This window comes from Mesocricetus auratus, unplaced genomic scaffold (assembly GCF_017639785.1).
Source record: "Mesocricetus auratus isolate SY011 unplaced genomic scaffold, BCM_Maur_2.0 Super-Scaffold_100022, whole genome shotgun sequence".
In the NCBI taxonomy this organism is placed as follows: domain Eukaryota; kingdom Metazoa; phylum Chordata; class Mammalia; order Rodentia; family Cricetidae; genus Mesocricetus; species Mesocricetus auratus.
The window spans coordinates 26,191,997-26,211,286 of record NW_024429203.1 but is presented as its reverse complement, the minus strand read 5'-3'; the positions used below and the strand labels follow the sequence as shown (position 1 = coordinate 26,211,286).

At 43.4% G+C, this 19,290-nt stretch overlaps 1 protein-coding gene across 6 annotated transcripts in view; it reads right to left on the bottom strand.

The window, feature by feature from the left end:
• Cadm1 (cell adhesion molecule 1) overlaps window positions 1–18,953 on the bottom strand; it is a 323,512-nt gene extending 304,559 nt beyond the window's left edge. Inside the window, exon 1 of one of the 6 annotated variants that reach the window (XM_005069479.4) lies at window positions 18,725–18,953. In XM_005069479.4, coding sequence (XP_005069536.1) covers window positions 18,725–18,857 — 133 coding nt within the window. In that variant the 5' untranslated portion in view covers window positions 18,858–18,953. The remainder of the gene's footprint in view (window positions 1–18,724) is intronic. The other 5 variants (XM_005069481.4, XM_005069480.4, XM_005069482.4 and 2 more) reach the window with 5 other exon arrangements.
• Between the last annotated feature and the right edge of the window lie 337 nt (window positions 18,954–19,290).

Below are 19,290 nucleotides of genomic sequence, written 5' to 3'. Positions count from 1 at the left end.
ATTTGTTCTTTATTCGACAGGAAAAACTAAATAATCTTAATGCATTTGGGTGGTAAGGACAGTCTGCACAGGCTTTTCGTAGTTCTTTGCTGTTGTTCTGTTTTCGTTTTTTTGCACAGAGTCTCTCCTAACATACAGCTCTGGCTGACCTGGAACTCACTATGTAGATTAGGCTAGCTTCAAACTCAGAGAAATCTGCCTGCCTCTGCCTACTATGTTGGGATTAAAGGTGTGAATCACCATCCCTGGCTTTCCTGTGGTTCTTTATATAATATAGAGACATTATCTGATAGATCTGTGTCCACAAATCAAAACAACTGGCCTTTTCACATGCAACTGTATGCTAAGGCACTCGGGTCTCATTTTATTCACTGACACGACTTTCCCCAAAGTTCCTTTATATCTAAGATAATACATTTCTCTCTGGTGAAGACTTCACTTCAAGAGCAGTAACCTTCATAACACCTGACACCTCAGTGACTACATTTCCATCTCAAAGATCCCCACCCATCTCCTTAGTCCTGTCTTCTACACCATGTATCTTCCAAAACTCTGATAGTCCTTCCTGGTGTCCACCAAGTGCTCTTCATCATGTCCCCATAACACCCACCTCCTGTGGGCTCTCTCACACATTCCTGCCCTAACATGCCTTACACCTACTGGAAATTTAATAAATTTATTTGCAGGCTCTTTCAAATCCACATCTCCAGCTCTACTCTCAAATTCTCTCACTAACTCAAGAACCATATTTCAAACTGCTTCCTAAACATTTGTCCTGTACATGTCAATAGTAGCTAAAATAATGTGTTCAAGCCAAGCTTACTAACTTCACCAAAGACATTTTTATATCTTAATTGGAGCAGTCATTTCTCTAGTCACAAAAGACTCAAAATCACAGTCCGTCTTCATTTTTTCTTTCTTTTCCCTCAATTCCCATTTTCCAGTTAGCCACCAAACCCAGTCAGTTCTGCCTTCATTCTTCTAACATTACCCTACTTCAAGTTTTCATTAGGATTTGAACTATTAGTCCCCAACATAGTGCTCTATGTCTCATCAAATCTCGCATTTTCTAATCACTCCCAGATCCACATCTAAAACAAAACTTGTTTTTAATTCACTATTCAAAAAGGTTTCATTAGCTCCAAATGGATTCAAATTTAATCTAAACTCAGACACCAAGGCTTTCTACACCCCACCTTATCTCTTGCTAATTCCATTTCTCACTAGTCACCTCTGGTTGTCTACCAATAAGTTCTTAGTCAGATGGTCCTCCTCAAACTGGAATATCACTGGTCCTCACCTCTTAGTAGCAATCTATCCTGCATTTTTAGAGTTTCATTTCAATGGAAAGCCTTTAAGATACTCCCATGTCCTGCTAGTTACCTCTTAAAGAGAAGACAGGCATGAAAGTGATGGAAAAATCTCAACTCCTCCCATTCACTGTTATGGCCACAGCCACATCTTGTGGGATCCCAAAGGAAATAGGAAAAGAGGAAACATCAGATGGATAAGCACTCTACATCACTGCCTATGAGGATAGCCTCAGCCCTCATGATTGCCCAGTACCTAGCATTTTCTCCTCTCTGGCCTGACATTTTGAATGTGAAGGAATCTTTTTGTTTGAACCACTTGTACAAAACTTTTTTTAAAAAATGAAACAAGACAAATAAGGGGAAAAAAAGCAAAGTACTTTTTCCAAAAAGCACCTTGCAGGTGAATCAGATACAGAAATGGAGGGTTTCTCATGCTGAAATGGAATTGCTTTGAGTGCCAGAACCAGATAAATGTTAAAAGGGGAATTTGGCTTTAATTAGTTTTCTATTATAAGTATATAGTATTAGCCCCCCTCCTCTACATGATCCTTTAGTTCATGGAAAGTTCAGGTCAAAATCGTGAAGGTGATAACCTCATTTTTAAAAAGGCTAAAATCTTGGAAAATATTCTATTAAAATATATTTCTGTATGTACTCACCTTATGAAGTGAGGGTAAAGAGATATAACCACAGGTAAATTAATATGAAAATGGGAGATCATTTTTGGCTAAAAACAAGTGAAGAAAAGGCTGTTACTACGTTAGTCTAAAATTCAACGTTTTTCAATTGATTCATGCTCCTAAATGAACGGATGAGAACACTTGAGAAATAGCAATCCTGGATGAAAAGAAAAGTGAACTGACATGTTATTTAAAGAATCATCAACGTGTTTTCATGCAAATGACCAGAATAATGGAACAAGCAATCCTGCAGACAGGATCTAGATGCAATTGTTTTAAATAGGATACTTAAAGCGTTCACCACCCAATTCCAGAAGAAACTGATTAACTCATCTTTTCTTCTTGGTAATTCCAGCCATATACTATACATTAATACACTGGCCAAATTTGTATTACAAAGGTATAATTTTTCTTGGATATTGCCATCAAATCATTATTAGCTTGACAGTAGGTCACATTGATAAGGATATCTCTTTGAAGAATTATGGTAAGAAAAAAAAAGGTTTAATGCCTTCAACTTAAAAAGATGTCTCAAAAGGGCAATCACTGAAAAAAAATCTAACAAGAAGGGAACTTGGCACGTGGCAGAACTAAAGGGAAATTGTCATTCTTCTCCAAACCTCAGCTCACAAGCTGTGTAACGTACAGAGCTACAGGAGAAGCATCCGTAAAACGCTACGATCCCCATCACTTAAAGTACTTAAAGCAGCAGACACAGCCCAGACTGGATGTGAGCCTCGGGCAGGGGAAGAGGAGTCTCAATGGATAGCTTTGACTATGGCGATAGTGCTGGAGAAAGAAGCCATAAAAAATAAGTCCTCCTTCCCTAGCTGCTGGGGTAGTGAGTAGGCATTACTTCTGACAGTGAAAAAGAGGGCTGGCCACCCCCTTGCTCTCCAACACCCTCAAGGTCACAGTACATTAGCGTTACAAATATACTTAAAAAATATTACAGCAATAAACTCCCGTTAGATTGGTTCCACCTCTACACTCATGGCAAAGACTAAACTCCAAACTTCTCCTGAATTACAAGGTAATGTCAGAAAGCACTCTGCTTTCTTCCTGCACACAGATTCTCAAATCTTCCATGATGACTGAGAGGAAATCTGCTTAAAATGAGACCAGTTGTAGGCAATTAACGTTATAAGCTTCATTTTATCTCAGTCTTAATTCCTACCAACGATGTAGTTGCAAAGAGTAGAAACAGCCCCAGAAAAAAAGTGCTGCCTTGCCCATGTTTTTAAGCACAGCAACAAGCCATTTCTCATGTGTGATCCGATTACGGTGATCTATTTTTTGATTCTGCATCCACTGACTCCACATATATCTTTATTACAGTATAGGGAAAATTGTTACCCTGAGGTGTAAATTTCCCTATGTTCACTACCTCTTTTGAGAACGTATCTGGTTTTTAAGACAAGATTTTCCTGAAAGTCAACAAGAGGAGCAGATGACCTCCAAGATAAGTCTCTTGGTTTTGCCGTTATAACCTCAGCAATGACTCAAAGTCCAGTTATCCCAGGACCGTGACTAAATAAATGGGAAGAGAGTCTCTTATCTGGGCCAGCAGTCTAAATCTCTCCAGTGATTGCCCAACAAGTATGAACAAACACCAGGAGCTAGTCCTTCAAGCTTTGAAATGGTCAGAAATTCTACACCTCTTCATCCATTAGGAGAAAAATCAAACCCTTGTAAGACTCAGAGCCGTGAAAGCTGGAGATAGGACAACCTCTAAGTTAAATTTATAAATAATAAACCTGGTACTAATTATAATAAGTCCCAACTAAGAGAATTTCACAAGTGATAAATGACAAGACACATACATATTGGAAATTCAACAATATAACAGAAAGCTGGCAAATGAATAAACACACTTCGGACTGGTTCATTTTCAGGTTGCTCTTCAAGCCTGAACTAGTGTCATTGTGTCCCCTGCTCGTGTGCATACTGAAAGAGTTACAAAAGTTGTAATAGGCACCTAATATTCAATTCATTTATTGGTTCAACACATTGAGGGTGCAGTGTGTTATGCATAAGCCTGCGGGTTCAATGCTCCTGAGGAATCACCCCTCTGTTCAAGACACATGGACACATGCCCATTCACAACATGGATACATGTCAACATGTAAAAAAATAAATAAAATGTCAAATGTCATGGAATGGTCATAGAAACTGCAATAATTTTCAAGGACAATAATCTCCCTGCCTTGGAAATTACATACGACCTGAAAAAGAAACAGCAGACTTAGGCCATTTAGTACATAATTTAAATTTGCTAACCTGAGGCTGGGAAAGGAATGAGACATTTCTCTCCATAGAAAGAAGCTACAGAAAAGCAAACATGCGCCAAGTACTAGAGACTGGAATCCATGAAGGATGTTTGACGGGAAGGAACAAGCTAAGTCAGGAAAATCCCTGAGCAAAGTACAAAGGGGAACAACAAAATACAACCTAACCAAGCTGGGTGGTCAGGGAAATTTACTTCAAGAGTCAGTACTCAGCTAGCAAGAGTTAGTCACAGAGGCTGTGGTACACATCAGGTGGGGAGAGAGCCTCTGGAGCACTGGGATGCATTTACTTCTGTAGTAAAAAGTGTGGAGGGCTGGGAGGAGGTGAGAGTGGGGGAAGCCTGATGTAGATGACAAAAGACTCTGAAGGCCATGCAGAGTGAGTAAGCCTTGCCTTAAAAGTACCAAGAACACACTGAAGGATTTTAAACTCAAAAGTGACAATCTAATGTGTATTTCAGAAAGATCCATCCAGAAACAGTATTAAAGATGCTTTACAAGGGATAGGGCTAGAAGTAAATGGATCAATTAAGGAACTGTTATACCTACTTACCTCATCTGCAGAATGAAGACAAGAAGGACCTATCAACTATTAGAAGACGGTGAAGGATGCAGTAGTACTCTGAGGCCACATCCAGACAAACTCCAGGTGGATAGAAAGACATTTCACCAGGAACATTCGGGGTATAGGAAGGACTAGCAGGGGGAGGGATTAGGCTCAGTTGTAGACATGATGGTTTGAAACCATAGAATTGTATGTGTAAAATTAGAGTTGGAAGACTGATCTGTTTTGTGTTGGCTCTGTTATCTGCTTTCTGTGTTTCTTCCCTACTCCCCCTCCTCCTCCCCTTCTCCTCCTCCTCCTCCTTCTCCTTCTCCTCCTCCTCCTCCTCCTCCCAATTCCTACTGGGAAAATAAGTCCGCAGTAGTAAGTACTTGCAGGGTGACAGTGAGAACAAATAAACTCATGAATACAGACAGGAAGTCATAGCTGCCATTCTTGCTTCCTGTTTTTTAGGATGACTGCAGAACACTCTAATGGTGTTGTCCAATAAGTAGGTTCTGTTTTTTTTGTTTTTTGTTTTTTATTTTATTATTCTTTCTTTTATTTTTAAGTTTAAATTTAGATTAGAAACAAGGTTGCTTCACAAGTCAGTTCCAGGTCCCTCTCCCTTTCCCTCCCCTCCTCCCGTGCCTTCCCCCCAACCCCCACCCATTATCCCCTCATTTCCCCAGGGAGGGTGAGGCCCTCCATAGGGGTGTGTTTTTGTTGTTTTTTAACATGGTCTGAGATTTTAAATACATCTAGGCTGTGCACCTTAGAGTAAGTTATACTACTTTTTTTTTTTTAAGTAGCGCTGGGTATGGTGGTGGACACATGTAATCCCAGTACTCAGGGCACAGCGGCAGAAGGATCATGAATTCAAGGCCAGTCTGGGCTACATGGTAAGTTTAAGGCCAGAATTTCAACACCCTGTTTAAAGAAAAACAGTAAAAAGTAGGAAGAGTTAAAGCTTGGGCTATAATTATCCAACTTATGAGATAGGGAGAAGAATCTTTAAAAAGACTAATCAAAAGCAAAGAAAAACACAATCAAACATCAGGCTGGCAAGATTGCACTTCCAGAAATCATTCTTATCTTTCAATAAATATCAGAAGCACATTACAGTGATACCGAAAAGCAGCCCTTATTCAAAGACATTGGAAAATAAAAAATATATACAGAATCCCAGAATCCCACCCAAGTTTGAAAGAAGTAGCAATACAATTGAAGATGACAGAAAAAATGGTTTTTAAAACAAAGCTGAATGATGAGGATATCATTTAAATAAATGGGAAGCAGCCAGGGTTGATCAAATAAAAAGAACATAGGGATGTGATAACACAAATTAAAAAAAGAAAGTACCATTACCTATTTTAAAAACATAGGAAGCAGAATACAAATGAAAGAAAATGCTACCAAAGGAAGGTTGCTTTGTCTTAAGGGAACAGAAAAAATAGGGAATTTTTTTGAGCCATGTGGCTAATTTAGGTACCCAAAAATATATATCTGCAAAATCTCCTCTCTCAAGCACACATAGAAAGAGAGAGACAAAGAGACAGAGACAGAGACAGAGACAGACAGACAGACAGCTCATTCAGGCTCAAACTTGTTAACACCATGTATTTTGTTTACATGAGTAGTATTTTTGGTTTATTTTGGGAGGGTTGTCTGTTTGCTTTGTTTTTTGTTGAAGGGCTCTTAAGACAGTGTTTCTCTGTGTAGTGTGTAGTCCTGGCTGTCCTGAAACTAATTCTGTAGACCAGGCTGGCCTTAAACTCAGAGATCACCTGCCTCTGCCTCCCAAGTACTGGGATTAAAGACGTGCACCACAACCATCACGAAAAGTAGGATCCTTTTAATGATAAAAATAGAGGGGAAAAATCTGAGATTTACTTGGTAAAATTATTGTCTGATGACATAATTTCAAATTATACTAATTATAAGATACGGATAAAGCTGGAACCCAGGGCTTTCACCTGGTGCAGAAGATACAAGAAATGGGAAATGAAGAAAAATGATGTGGATGTCAGGCTAGCAAACAAAGCACCAGTGTTACATATCATGACTTAACAAACATTAAAATACAGGATGTTACTGGGATGTGTACAGTGGGGGGGAGGGTGCCAAGTCCTACCAAGTCTTGCCCAATGGAAAAGTCTAGAAACAAGGACAGCACAAATCCAATGAGTACAACTCTCTTCTATTTACTGAATATTTCTCCACAAAAAGCAAACAGGACTCCTTGGAGAAATAGCTAAATTCAGGTCAGGGGTGGGAATGACTCAAGGTAAGCTTATATAGCTTATGACATAAAGTGATAAAGTACCCGCCAGTGGAAGAAGATAACTAATTCCTCCAAGTTGTCCTCTGATATGTACACACATATGTATTAGAGCATGCACATGTAATTTAAAAAGTTTTAACAAGCAAGGCTACATCAAAATGATACAGCAGAGTTCATAGAGGATCTCAACGGGTCAACTTTGACGGTAATGAGCCACTGTCAAATCACACTGAGTTCTTATTTTTTAAATCCACAAAAAAGGCATGGGGAGGAACAAGCTCTTCTCTACACAGGAAAACCTCCATCACTATGGGAATCACGGAATTGGAAACCACCAACTTCTTATGATAGTTGGCATAGACATTTATTAGTGCTATTGGCCCGTTAACTCAAGAAGTGCCTTAAGAGAACAGGATCAGCACTCTCAAAACTACCCTAGACTTCTTTATTTATTACAAAGGGGCAACACTGCAGAAATCTATGATCTACCTACACTAAGTGATTAGTTTAAACAGGACCTAGGGGAAAATTTACAAGAAGCTACAAGATGACAATATCAGTTCACTTTTCCAGTATTTCTCACCAAAGATGCTCAATCTGAGCCAAAGTAGGTGGGAAGGATCAGACAATCTGTACAACCATAAAACATTCTAGGAAACGGTGTGTCTGGATTCAAAATGCCAGGGCCATGAAGAACTCCTCTTTTTAAAAAATCCTTTTAACAGGGTGAAAGGTGCATCCCAGTGACGGAGTATTACTCTAGCACGCAGGAAACCCTCAGGTGATCCTAAGCACCACAAAAGAGAAATAAAGGGGAAAAGGGTGGACAGGAGGGAAATGGTTGTAGACTGACAGATCCCAGAGACATCAAAACCAAATCCAGTGTATGTTTGCTGGTGCTTCAAGATCTGTACTGGGAAGGATAAAATAATATTGAAGGGCCAACTGAACAAATCTGAGTATGACCTAGATCCTAGATAATAGTAGAGTTATATTAAATGCATAGTAGTAACGTTTCTGAGACCTCACGAGAAACTAATCTTATTTTCAGGAATTGCATGATGAATGTTCAAGAGTCAAGTATCATGCCTACTATTCACTTTCCTGGGGTTCAGAAAAAGAAAAACTATGAATATGTTTATATATTATTTAAGGATATGGCAATAATACAAATGGGCAAAATTTTAACAGTTGATGGCTCTAGGTAAGGTAGATATAAATATGCACTGTCATTGTACTCCCGTTTCAAGTTCCCTGTGATTTTGAAATTTTCCCAAAATAACTGGTGGGAAAAGAAAAAAACACATATAGCTACCTTTTCAGAAGATAGAGATATGCCCAACAGTTCCCTGGCATGAAAGTAGATACTCACTGATTTGTCATTTTCATAAATCAAATGTTCACCTTTCTACCTCATTCTAGTCTTGTGGGCTAGCAGTACCCTGTTTATACTCAATATAGCAAGTACAATATAAGAGGTTGATTAAAATAATAAAGTCTGCGTTTAAAAGCCTGGTAATTAGATTATAATCACCCTATGTTTCTCTGATGTTACATGATTCCACTCACTTTATTCCTCCACATCTCCTCAAAGCAGACTGAGAACATCTTGAACTAATCCTTTCAACATAATTTTTCAATATTGCCTTATATGTAAGGGATTTACAAATGAATATGTATTAGTAGACATTACCCACCACCACTAGTTAGATATTTTAATAAAGAGATGGACAGACATGGATACTCGGCACAAACATGCCCCTGTGTGTGTTCTGCTTCAAGTGCTGTCATTCTATAAGGCAGGCTACTGTGCTATTCTACATGATCCTGCTGTAGAACCCAAAGCAAGATTTCCACTTGACAACCTGGACCAGGGACGAGCAGTGAAAATCAGCTAACATTCATATGATTGCTAACAAAGCTGGAGACAAGAGGCAGGGGCTCTTCACAAGGATGCCCGCTCATAAGATAGGCACAAGCAAAAGTGAAAGTGGATGTCATTTAAGCTAATGTCTACTTGAACCTTTTAAGAGATAAAACCATTTGAGCAGTAATTTAGTACTAAATTAACTTGGTTTTTTTTTCTTTGTATCGTTAAAGTTTTCATTGTTTAAATAAAGGTTTCTGCAAGAGAAATGAGGCGATGCTCCCGTGTCATCAGAAGAATGTAGCTGATGATTTGCAAGGATGACTGGGCAGCTTGTTTTGACAGGGCAAATGCTGCAAAGAGCCAAATACACAAACACAGTCTGCTCCTAGACCCATTCCTCAGCACTGTCCCAGACCATCAGGAGACAATGAAATGCTGCACTACTTTATCACAGTGCTAACCTTTGTATACCAGCAATAACTCTACCAGACAGGGAAAACTGAAGGCAAGGAGGATGGCAGATGGTAATACCAGATCCTCTGAAAGAAGCCCTAAGACAGCAAGTTCATCAGTGACATGAAGAAACAAGGGCTCCGCATTTCTGTTTATTGAGCCAATGATAATTTGTCCTTTACATTACCTACCAAAAAGCAACCAGAACTACCACAAAACTGCAAAGCAGGCATGACTGTGTTGAGGTAAGCAGCTCTACTCCCATAGTAGCCCAAAGAAGTCCAGGATTAGGAGAATTCTCAGGTAGCTTTTTCATGGTAACTACATGCACCAGATGTAAGCATCAAGATGTCATCTGCAAGGTGGCATTTCCCGGATCACCTTCACAGTGGCTGATCTCATACCACGCCAGTAGTTCCACACAAGGTCCTTTGATTTTGTTTTTTCACCCTTGAGAAATGGTCCTCCTTTGAAAGAACTTCACTTGGGGCTGAAAGTATTATTTTGACAGACTATAATTTAAGTCATTCACACTACTGTTTTAGGCTAGAGTGAAGCAAAATATTAAAACAGCCACGATATATTTCAATATTCTGAAATTTAAACATTCCATGCAAAGTATGGTCACAATAATGACAACTTTCATCACAATCACTAACTGGCATAAAGAAACACACACACACACACACACACACACACACACACACACACACACACACACCTGGTAAGTCAGAAAAAGAAAGGCCAGCATGGAGCCCTGCTTTAATGTACAGGTTGGTTAAAATGAAAGACAAAAAGAAAAGGTGTCTATTCTCAAAGGAGATGAAGAGAGCCAGCCATCCTTCACCTATGAGCCAAGACAGACAGTTAAAGGAGAAGCAGAGTCCTTTTATGCCACAGAAACCAGATGAAGGCTGATAGGCACAACCACTTTCTTCCTCAGTTTCAATGCAGAATCATCAGTCTTCCAGTCCCATCAGGATTGGGCTGAAAAGTAATAAGAAATGAGGGCAATTAGAGAGGAAATGAGAGAGCAATCGAGGAAGGAACCACCTAAAGACAAAACAGTATGGAGATTGAATTTGAAGCAAGAAACAAGAATTTGAGATTAAGTTTCTGCAAGGGAAGCTCCACCTTCCTGCCCTGAAAGGAATTAGAACTGCAGCAGACAGCCTTGTGCTGCCTCAGAGTAGTAGAGACAGTCAGTATTCAGAAAGGAGAGTGGCTAGGTAGTTTCTGAGAAAACACAGCACGTGGCCACTAAGTTTCTAGATGTGGCCCATTTAATTTCAATTTAAGGAAATTAGCTTGTCAGTAAAATGTCTGCATCAATGCCCTAGGCTCCTTCTGCAGCACAGTTCAATCTCTAGAGCCACATAAGTTGTGTATGGTTGGCAGACACCTGTAACCCTAGTACTCAGGATATGAAAGCAGGAAGATCAGAAGTTCAAGGTCATTCCTGACTCCATAGCAAGATCTAAAGCAAGGCTTGGAATCACAAAACCCTGTTTCAAATGACAGTAGTAATAATGAAAAGGATAAAGAAGGGGAAAGGGGCTCCAAATTTAAGAACATGGGGGCTAGGGTAATAGTGGTTTTATTCCTAATAATGAAAAAGACTTTGAAGAAAGCTGCTATCAGTGGCAGAATAAAGAAATAGTTCATTTCGGGCATGCTATCCCAGCCACGTAGACACACAGTGTGGACAATAAGAGAGATGGGGCGTTGTTCTTTGTTTTCAGGCAGATTCTGCCTCAACTCTCCAGAGATAACATAACTTAATTCTAACTTGATAGTGCTGTCTTGGGCTAGAGAGCTAAGGAGGAATTAGACAGTCTACCTTCCCAAAGAACTCTGCCAAGAGCAAGACACTCTAGGCATTTACTAAGTCCATGCTCCACTGGAACACCAGTTTCAAATCCTGAGTACCACTTAAATATATTTCACAGCACTTACTTCAAGCTTACTTAACATCTCTGAAATACCTAGATCAAAATATTGGGTCAAGTAACTAGATTCCAGTACAACATGTAATAGATTTTTTAAAACTTCCCTTCCTTAAGGCAATTGCTTTATTCAAGACCCCCACTTGTCATGAACAGGCTGTCTTGGCACCTGCTTTTGGCAATTTAACACTGAGTTTGTCTTTTGCATAACCATAATTTTGGCCATATAAATACCTACATCTCCCTTTTGTCTATCCCTAGTCCATGGACAACTGCACCAAGGCTTTGGAGGACAAGCACTGGAAGACCTTCAAAGAAAAAAAGAAAAAGTGTTCATTAACCCCTATGGCAGCTGCTGGTTGGAACCTGCAATTTGAATCTCTGAAAAAGAAACTGTGGCTTCTGAAATTCCACAAGGAGGTATCACTTATGATTACAAACATTCCAGTGGGTTCCATCCTTCATTGATGGCTTCCAAACAAAGTCTCCCCAACCCCATTTTGGTGAAATTCCCCAAGCCTTGGATGTAGAAATTCCTTCATGCATTTTCTTGACCAGTGGCCAACTCAACTCAGGAGGGCTTTTCCTGGCCAGGCCCACTCAGACCCCTAAATGTCATCTCATATATAATTTCTTGTTCAGCTAGGAACAACAAAAGGCTTCAGATTTGCATCTGCATTAAATAAAACATTCAAAAATGAAGGGGCAGCCGGGCGTTGGTGGCGCATGCCTTTAATCCCAGCACTCGGGAGGCAGAGGCAGGCGGATCTCTGTGAGTTCGAGACCAGCCTGGTCTACCGAGCGAGTTCCAGGACAGAGTCCAAAACAATACAGAGAAACCCTGTCTCAAAAAACAAAAAAAAAAAAAAATGAAGGGGCTGGAGAGATGGGTCAAAGGTGAAGAGCACTGTTGCTCTTGCAGAAGATCTGGGTTCGGTTCCCAGAACCTACATGGTAACTCATGACCATCCATCCCCAGTTCCAGAGTGTCTGATGCCCACTCCTGACTTCGGCAGGTACCAGGCACACACTTGGTGAATGTGGCACACATGTAAGCAAACCGCTCATACACATAAAAATATTTAAAATGTTTTGATCCAAAAGAAAGGGATTTGGGGAGGGAGGAAAGGAGAGAGAATGGGCAATCTGACATGTCACAGACTTTAGAAAATGGAAACTTTTTTTCAGGAGGTTAAAAAGAAAAAACGAATTTCAGAAATGTACACTAAGGCTGTCCAACATTTCCAGCTGAAATGTTAAAATCATATTTTAAATCAATGGGGGCAAATATTGGGAAATAAAGCTAGTAACTTTTTCTCTCCCCTATAACCCCTCAACATCAACTTGCAAAAATAACACCATAGTACTCACAGTATGCGGTATGGCTTCTCATGCCACCGAAGAAGGTATTTTCATCATTTCAGTGACTGAAATCAATAGCCAGTTAGAAGTGGAAAAAGACATTTTTAAACAATATATGCACAAAATGCAATGGCAATTGTACCAAAAAGAACTAGAAGGTGCATGAGAAAGAGAAAGAGAAATAAGAGTGTCCGTCTGTCTGTTTGTGTTTCTCTCTGTGTGTGAATGGGGTATCTCATAGCCGAACTAAAATAAGCTCGCCTTACAACAGTCTGCAGATGGTGGGTATTCATTATGGGAACAACTGGAAATGGCCAGTTTTGCCATGGGTACAGGCCACAATGGAGGAATTAGCCACAATTACTGCATATTTACACAACCATATTTACACCATCATAAAACTCATCTTATCCGATCCAAACAAAACCTTGCTCAAAATAAACTTAACCACAGGAAAGGTCTCCTGAGCACAAGCAGCCATCGCTCTGATTCGAGTTTCTGCCTGACCATTACCCACAGAGACAACCCTTCATTCCATCTTCCTCTGAAAGGCAAGAATAGAAAACAAGATTCTGTATATCCAGTTGAGAATCTGTGTAATCCAGATAACGATATTGTAATTATGAGTGGGGAAAAAAGGTTGCATCTTAGAGATTCATTCTGAAGTGACTGTGGAAAAATTATAGGATGTCCAGGATTTATTTAAAATAATCTGGGAGGAGTAGAAAGCAGAGGAGTCAGATATGTAAGGGTAGGTAACAATATATTGAGACTGGGTGATTTCAAGCAGAATTTAGTAGAGCATCCTTTCTGCTTTTGTGTATATTTGAAATTTTCTGTAACCAAGCTGGGTGTGCAGGAAAGAAAATAAGGCCAATATAAAAGTCATCCTGAAAAAGTTTCCCTTTAAGGAAAAAAAAATTTTCCCTTTAGCGTTTTCTCTGCAAATAACAAAGGCGAACCTGCTAAGAAAACCAAGGTAGGCTCTTGTTTTAGACTTCAGAAAAGACAAATGAAATTCTTAAAAACCAAAACATGAGCTTCCCGAAGCTTAGCTTTCGCCTGTGACTTATTACAACAACACAACCCCGCGGTCTCCCATATGAAGGCACTTTGGACGACATTCGCGTAGTGGCTGCCAAATAAAGTCCAGAGGTTGCAGAATCATTTGTCAACACCAAAGGCAAAGGTACCAAGAGCTGGTCCTTTCTTCCCGGAGGTCACTCCTTCTGATCCATGGGTTTATTACCTAGAGCAAACAATTAATCTCACTGCCTTCAGAATACAAAATAGTTTTAGCCAAGGTACTACCCTCCCATGATCCGTATCTCTGTCTGGGCATCACTGCCAGGAGGAAGAACAGAAGGTCCACTGGCTGGACATCAAGGGACCTGCCCCATCCAAGACCTACAGCCAACTCAGCCTCAATTCAGCAGAGCTTCAGTGGCCTCACCTAAAAACAATGGTTATTTCCTAAGAAGACTGCTTTTATCTTTCCTTTTCAACAGTTCTATAGTCATGAGACTTTCTAACAGTTTGTAAAGCACTTCGGCACTCCAGTGTTACATTTTCTAGTACCGTAATATGAATATGTGAGCTTCTGTATAATGTGTGTATGTGTGCACAAATGTAAATTTGCCTGTGTTCATATCTGTGTCACTACACATACTCTGATACTATTAGGTGGTTACACGGGGCTAATTGCTTCCATTTCAAAGGAGAAAATTTTCAGTTCTGCAACAGATGTCGCTGTGTGATTTCTCCTTTCTGGGCTGGATTTTCTGTTAAAAATGCCCAGCATAATGGTCAATAGCATTCTTCCAAAGAAAGATAGACAGCATTTTAATCCTTTGGATTTCTTTCTTTTAAATTTTCTTCGTATGTGGTCAATTTCCATCCCAATCACAGTATCAATTAGTTTGGCCCCTTCTAAGAAATACCCTCACATAAAAATGGCCCTTTTGTTAAACACACACACACACACACACACACACACACACACAAAACCAATCAAAACATTAAGAAAACTAAATACAAATTCTATGTGGCCAATTAGCTTTAAAATATCACATCCACAGACCCAATAAGAATGAGTCTCATAGCACTGATCTTCATAGCAGTACTATCAATTTTAAAGAAAATAAAATCATTTAACAATAGAGGCTGAAGAAATAAAAAGAAAAAATTACGTATGAAGCTGAAATGTACCATGTATGGGATAAAGTTTAAAAATAAAATCCAAGAAGACCAGTAATAATGATTTTTAAAAATTGGAATGTACATCCCTAAAAAATAAACACAATGAGGCTAACATGATAATTGCAAGACACCTTACCTACCATCTCACATTCACTGTCTTGGCACATGTCATAGAAAAGGCACTCTTTTTCCCTTCACTCAGTACGCTGTCCAATGTTGATCAGTCAACAGGTAGCTAGCTACCTAGCCGTTTCTTCCGATGGGAGTTAACTATGGCAGAAAAGATTTCAAAATCTCCTTTGAAATCTGAGAGCCTGTTATATTGGGGGGGGGATGATGTTGGAGGGAGTGGAGACTGAGAAGCAGGCAGTGAGTAGGGAACCAACTCCAGTAAGAATAGGAGTCAGGAAGTAAAAGAGGAAGCCAGAGTGCCCAGCCTGTTATCACCTTCCCTGTCCCACTCCCCTTTACCAGAAGAGCCACTGGGGAAAACTGGATAAAGCATGTACAACATCCATATGAATAAAGCTCTTTGTTCCGGAGAACTGCCTGCTCTTTTATTCCCCCCTTTTTCGTATTTGTTCATTTCAAAAGATTGCTCAATGGGTCTCTTGTTCCTCCAAAATGTCCCGGGCAAATAATGCAAGCTTGTCTCGTCACACAAGTCACTAAATGAAGCCTTGTGCGTCTCCAGTGACACACTGTAAATATAAAGTGGCATTAATGAGGGATATTTTATCGAAGCTATCACAGGAAAGTGCAAGTCCCCCCCTGTGACTATTCAATTTGATGCAGGGAAAGACAACAATAGCAGGGCGTCACTTTTACAAAGTCCCTGTCCCTGGTATGCAAGCTCCAACTGAGCTCCAACAAAGTCCCAACCGGCTAGAGCAAACTAGGACTGACTGCCACCCCCACAAATCCCCTACCCATCAACCATTGTCTCTAATCCTGAAAAGGGTAGGTGTGGGGCGATCTACTGCAGGCTCCTTCAGGGTTCCAAACAGCAGCATGTCTGCACCTTAAATATGACAGGAGTGATTAACACATGTATAGGCAATCCTATTTTGGCTGTATTTCATACAGGTCTGTTTCATCCAAACACCACAGGAGAGATGGGAGTAGATTTTCTCTGGGATGGGGGTGAGGGTGGGTGGCAGGCAGGATGGCTTCAGTTACAGAAGCAAACAGAACCAGAACCCCAGTATATAATACGTGGACTCGGCTTTCTCGGCAAGGATGGGAATGAAACAAGCCTAATGAAGTTAGATGGTAGCACCAACAGGTTTCTTTAAACCGGGGATGAGAAAGAAGCAGATGCCCCTGAGAAAGCTTTAACTTAGCATCTAAGGAACGTATTTCAGTGTCCACCTGAAATTGACCCCTGCAGTACGGAATGTAGGGCTTGGCCAAGACCATCTCACACACACACACACACACACACACACACACACACACACACACACACACAGAGTATTCAAAAATTAAAGACAGTCATCTCACCCCCTCACTACAAATCAAACCCAATTACTTTCTAATTTGAACACAATCTGATAAGCGGCGTACAAACAGGGATGTACACAAGAGCAAGAAGCTGCTTCCATGGTAACTGGCAACAGAATTTTCCTGTAGCTTTGACATGCACGGTTGAGTTCCAGACCGTTCCTTTCTAAGTCAGCACACATCCCTCGCGGGGAAGGCAACTTCTCACCGAGATAGTACAAATATAGTACTGCTGTTACTACCCGGTGCCTTCAATGAGCAGGCTTGACAAGGGAGGCAAAATCTAATCCTTCTCTGCAGGTTTAGTGGCATTGCACGGCTCCCATTTTTAGTCGAAAGGCAATATCCCGGGCCAGCGCTTCCCACCCCCACCCTTGGTTCTGCAGCCAATACAAGTCTATTGTTGCCTCTGTAATGCGCCAGTTACCCAGCCTTTACTCACGCTCACGTTTAACTGACAGTGGCGCTTTTTACAATGCAGCACGAGGGATCTCTTTCGGGAACACTCTATCGAACCCTTCCAGTCAGTGGCATCACCAGAAATTAAGTTGTAACCACACGGGCTTCGGCTAAACCTAATTATCGCGTAACTCATAAATTAAGAATTCACAGAAGAAAAACATATAAACATCCGGAGACAGACCGTAGCATGGAAAACAAAAATCTCAAGCTGGAATGGAAGGTGCTGCCAGGCTCTCACCCTTAGAGACTCAAAGGGTTCTTCAAGACGAGCTCCTTCCCAAACCTGTTTTTTTTTGGGGGGGGGGTAAATCAACCAAGCTGGCATCCCCTAAATCTGAAGCTAGCACTCCTAAGCATCCCCACAGCCAACAGCTTGTCTCCTGCGGTGTTTACATAACTATGTGTCCTCTAGCGTGTAAACAAAAGACACAATCCGAGAAAAGAGGCTCCCCCGGAACCGCACGCTGGTCCCAGGGCTGCATCCTCCCGGGCTGGGGGCTCCGCAGGTGGGGGCTGAGCTGGCGGCGTCCTCCACCACTTGTTGCTCCCAGGTCCTGCAGCTCGGAGCTGCAAGGAGGGGTTTTACAGGCTCAGAGCCCAAGCGCATCCCCTCGCGCACAGCCTCCCGCTTCCCGCTCGCCACCGCCCGGTGCCGCTCGGTCCCGCCGGCCGCCGGGAGCCAGCGGCAGGCGGCACAGCAGCACGGGGACACCGCGCGGCTGGCGAGAGCGGCGAGGCGGTGGGGAGGCGGGCGCAGCGCGGCCGGCCTCTCCGATGGGGAAGAGCTCCGACTCCCTTTTGTTAGCAAATGCAAACACTGCCCTCTTCTTTCCCGACCGCGCCAACGCGCCCGGCACAGGGGCAGCCACACGCGGGGCTCCTGCCAAGCGCTCGGCGTCTTCAGGGAAGGCGCGGCGCTCGCAAAGCCGCCACCCGGGCAGATTCTCAAGACCGTCGGCCACGCGGGGAGCGCCCCGAGGCCCGCAGGGCGAGCGCCTGGCCGCAGAGGCCGCGAACGCCCCCGCCACCACCTGCGGGCCGCTTGCCCGAAGGACGCGCAGCCGGGAAATCCCGGATCCTCACTCGCGGCAGAGGCCTTCGTGGCGCGGACCGGCTGGAGGCACCAGGAGCCCCTTCTGCAGCCGCCGCGACGAGCGGCCGCCCCCGAGCCGGGAACTTTCCCTGCCTGGATCCCAGCCAAGCCGACCCGCAGCCCAGCGGAGGGGGCCGAAGGGCTGCATTCGGCTGGAGGGAAACACGAGAGGCGTGCAGCTCTGGGGCGGGGGACCTGCAGAGCGCGGGCAAGCGGGGAAGAGGACACGACTGTGGAGATGTCCTGGGGACCCGCGGGGAGGAAGCTTCGGGGAATGGAGAATGGATCCGGGGACCGAGCTGGAACGGAGGGGACGAAGGCTAAGCCCGGGGACACAGGAGGACCTGCAAGTTCCAGGGACAAGAGCGAGTTTCGAAGGGTCCGAAAGGTTCGGGGCGCCTCAGAGGGCTTCCCTTCCCCCACGCGCTAGCCTCTGGCCCCCAAGACCACTACACTAAGCACCCCGCGCTACGCCAGAAAGAAGAGGTGTGGGTGCAGCCATCCCTGAGGGCTCCCATCCGCAGTCGGTGGGCAGGAGGGAAGGGGCGCCGACCCCTCAGCCCCTTCTATCTCAGCCCCGACTTTCCTAGCCACGCTCCCGCCGCTTCGGATTTAGGAAGTGGGGGGGAGGTTGTCATGGAAACGTCCCCCCCTTCCATAGCTACGGCTCCTGGGGGTGCCCGGGGGGGGGTATTTCGGGACCAATCCGCGGGTGCCCACAACCTACCTGTGGGGATCAGTGCCGCAGCCGAGAGGAGCAACAGCAGAAGCCGGAGCCGGAGCCCGGGAGGCGCTGCCGCCGCCGCCACAGCCGCTGCCGCCGCACATTGGGATCCGCTCGGCAGCACAGCACTCGCCATGTCGGGCACCTGCCTCAGACTGGCGGCGGAGGCTGCCTCCCGAGCCCGAGCGGACAGCTAATGAGATGCTAATGAGATGCGCTAAAGGCGGAGTCAGGACCGACCAATCGTGGCGCCGCGAGCCCAACACGGCTCTCGGAGGACTAGCCCCCTCCCCCACCCCGCCCCCTGGCGCTAGCGTTCGGCCGCGCGCCCGCGCCACCTAGGGGCGGGGCCTATGGGAGGGGCCTATGCAAATATGTTTACGTTAAAATTCCGCTTAGCTTCCCCGGTGGAGAAGAAAGTGTTCTGCCTGGCGCCTGGCAGGGACGCCGGGGAGGGGGGCTTGCGGCTCCAGGAGGCGGGTCTCTAGCTTCTGTGCACCTTTATTAAGAACGTTTACGGCTTTCGCCTCGGAGGAGAGTCTCACCGCGAGGCTCCTGGGCCCGGGCAC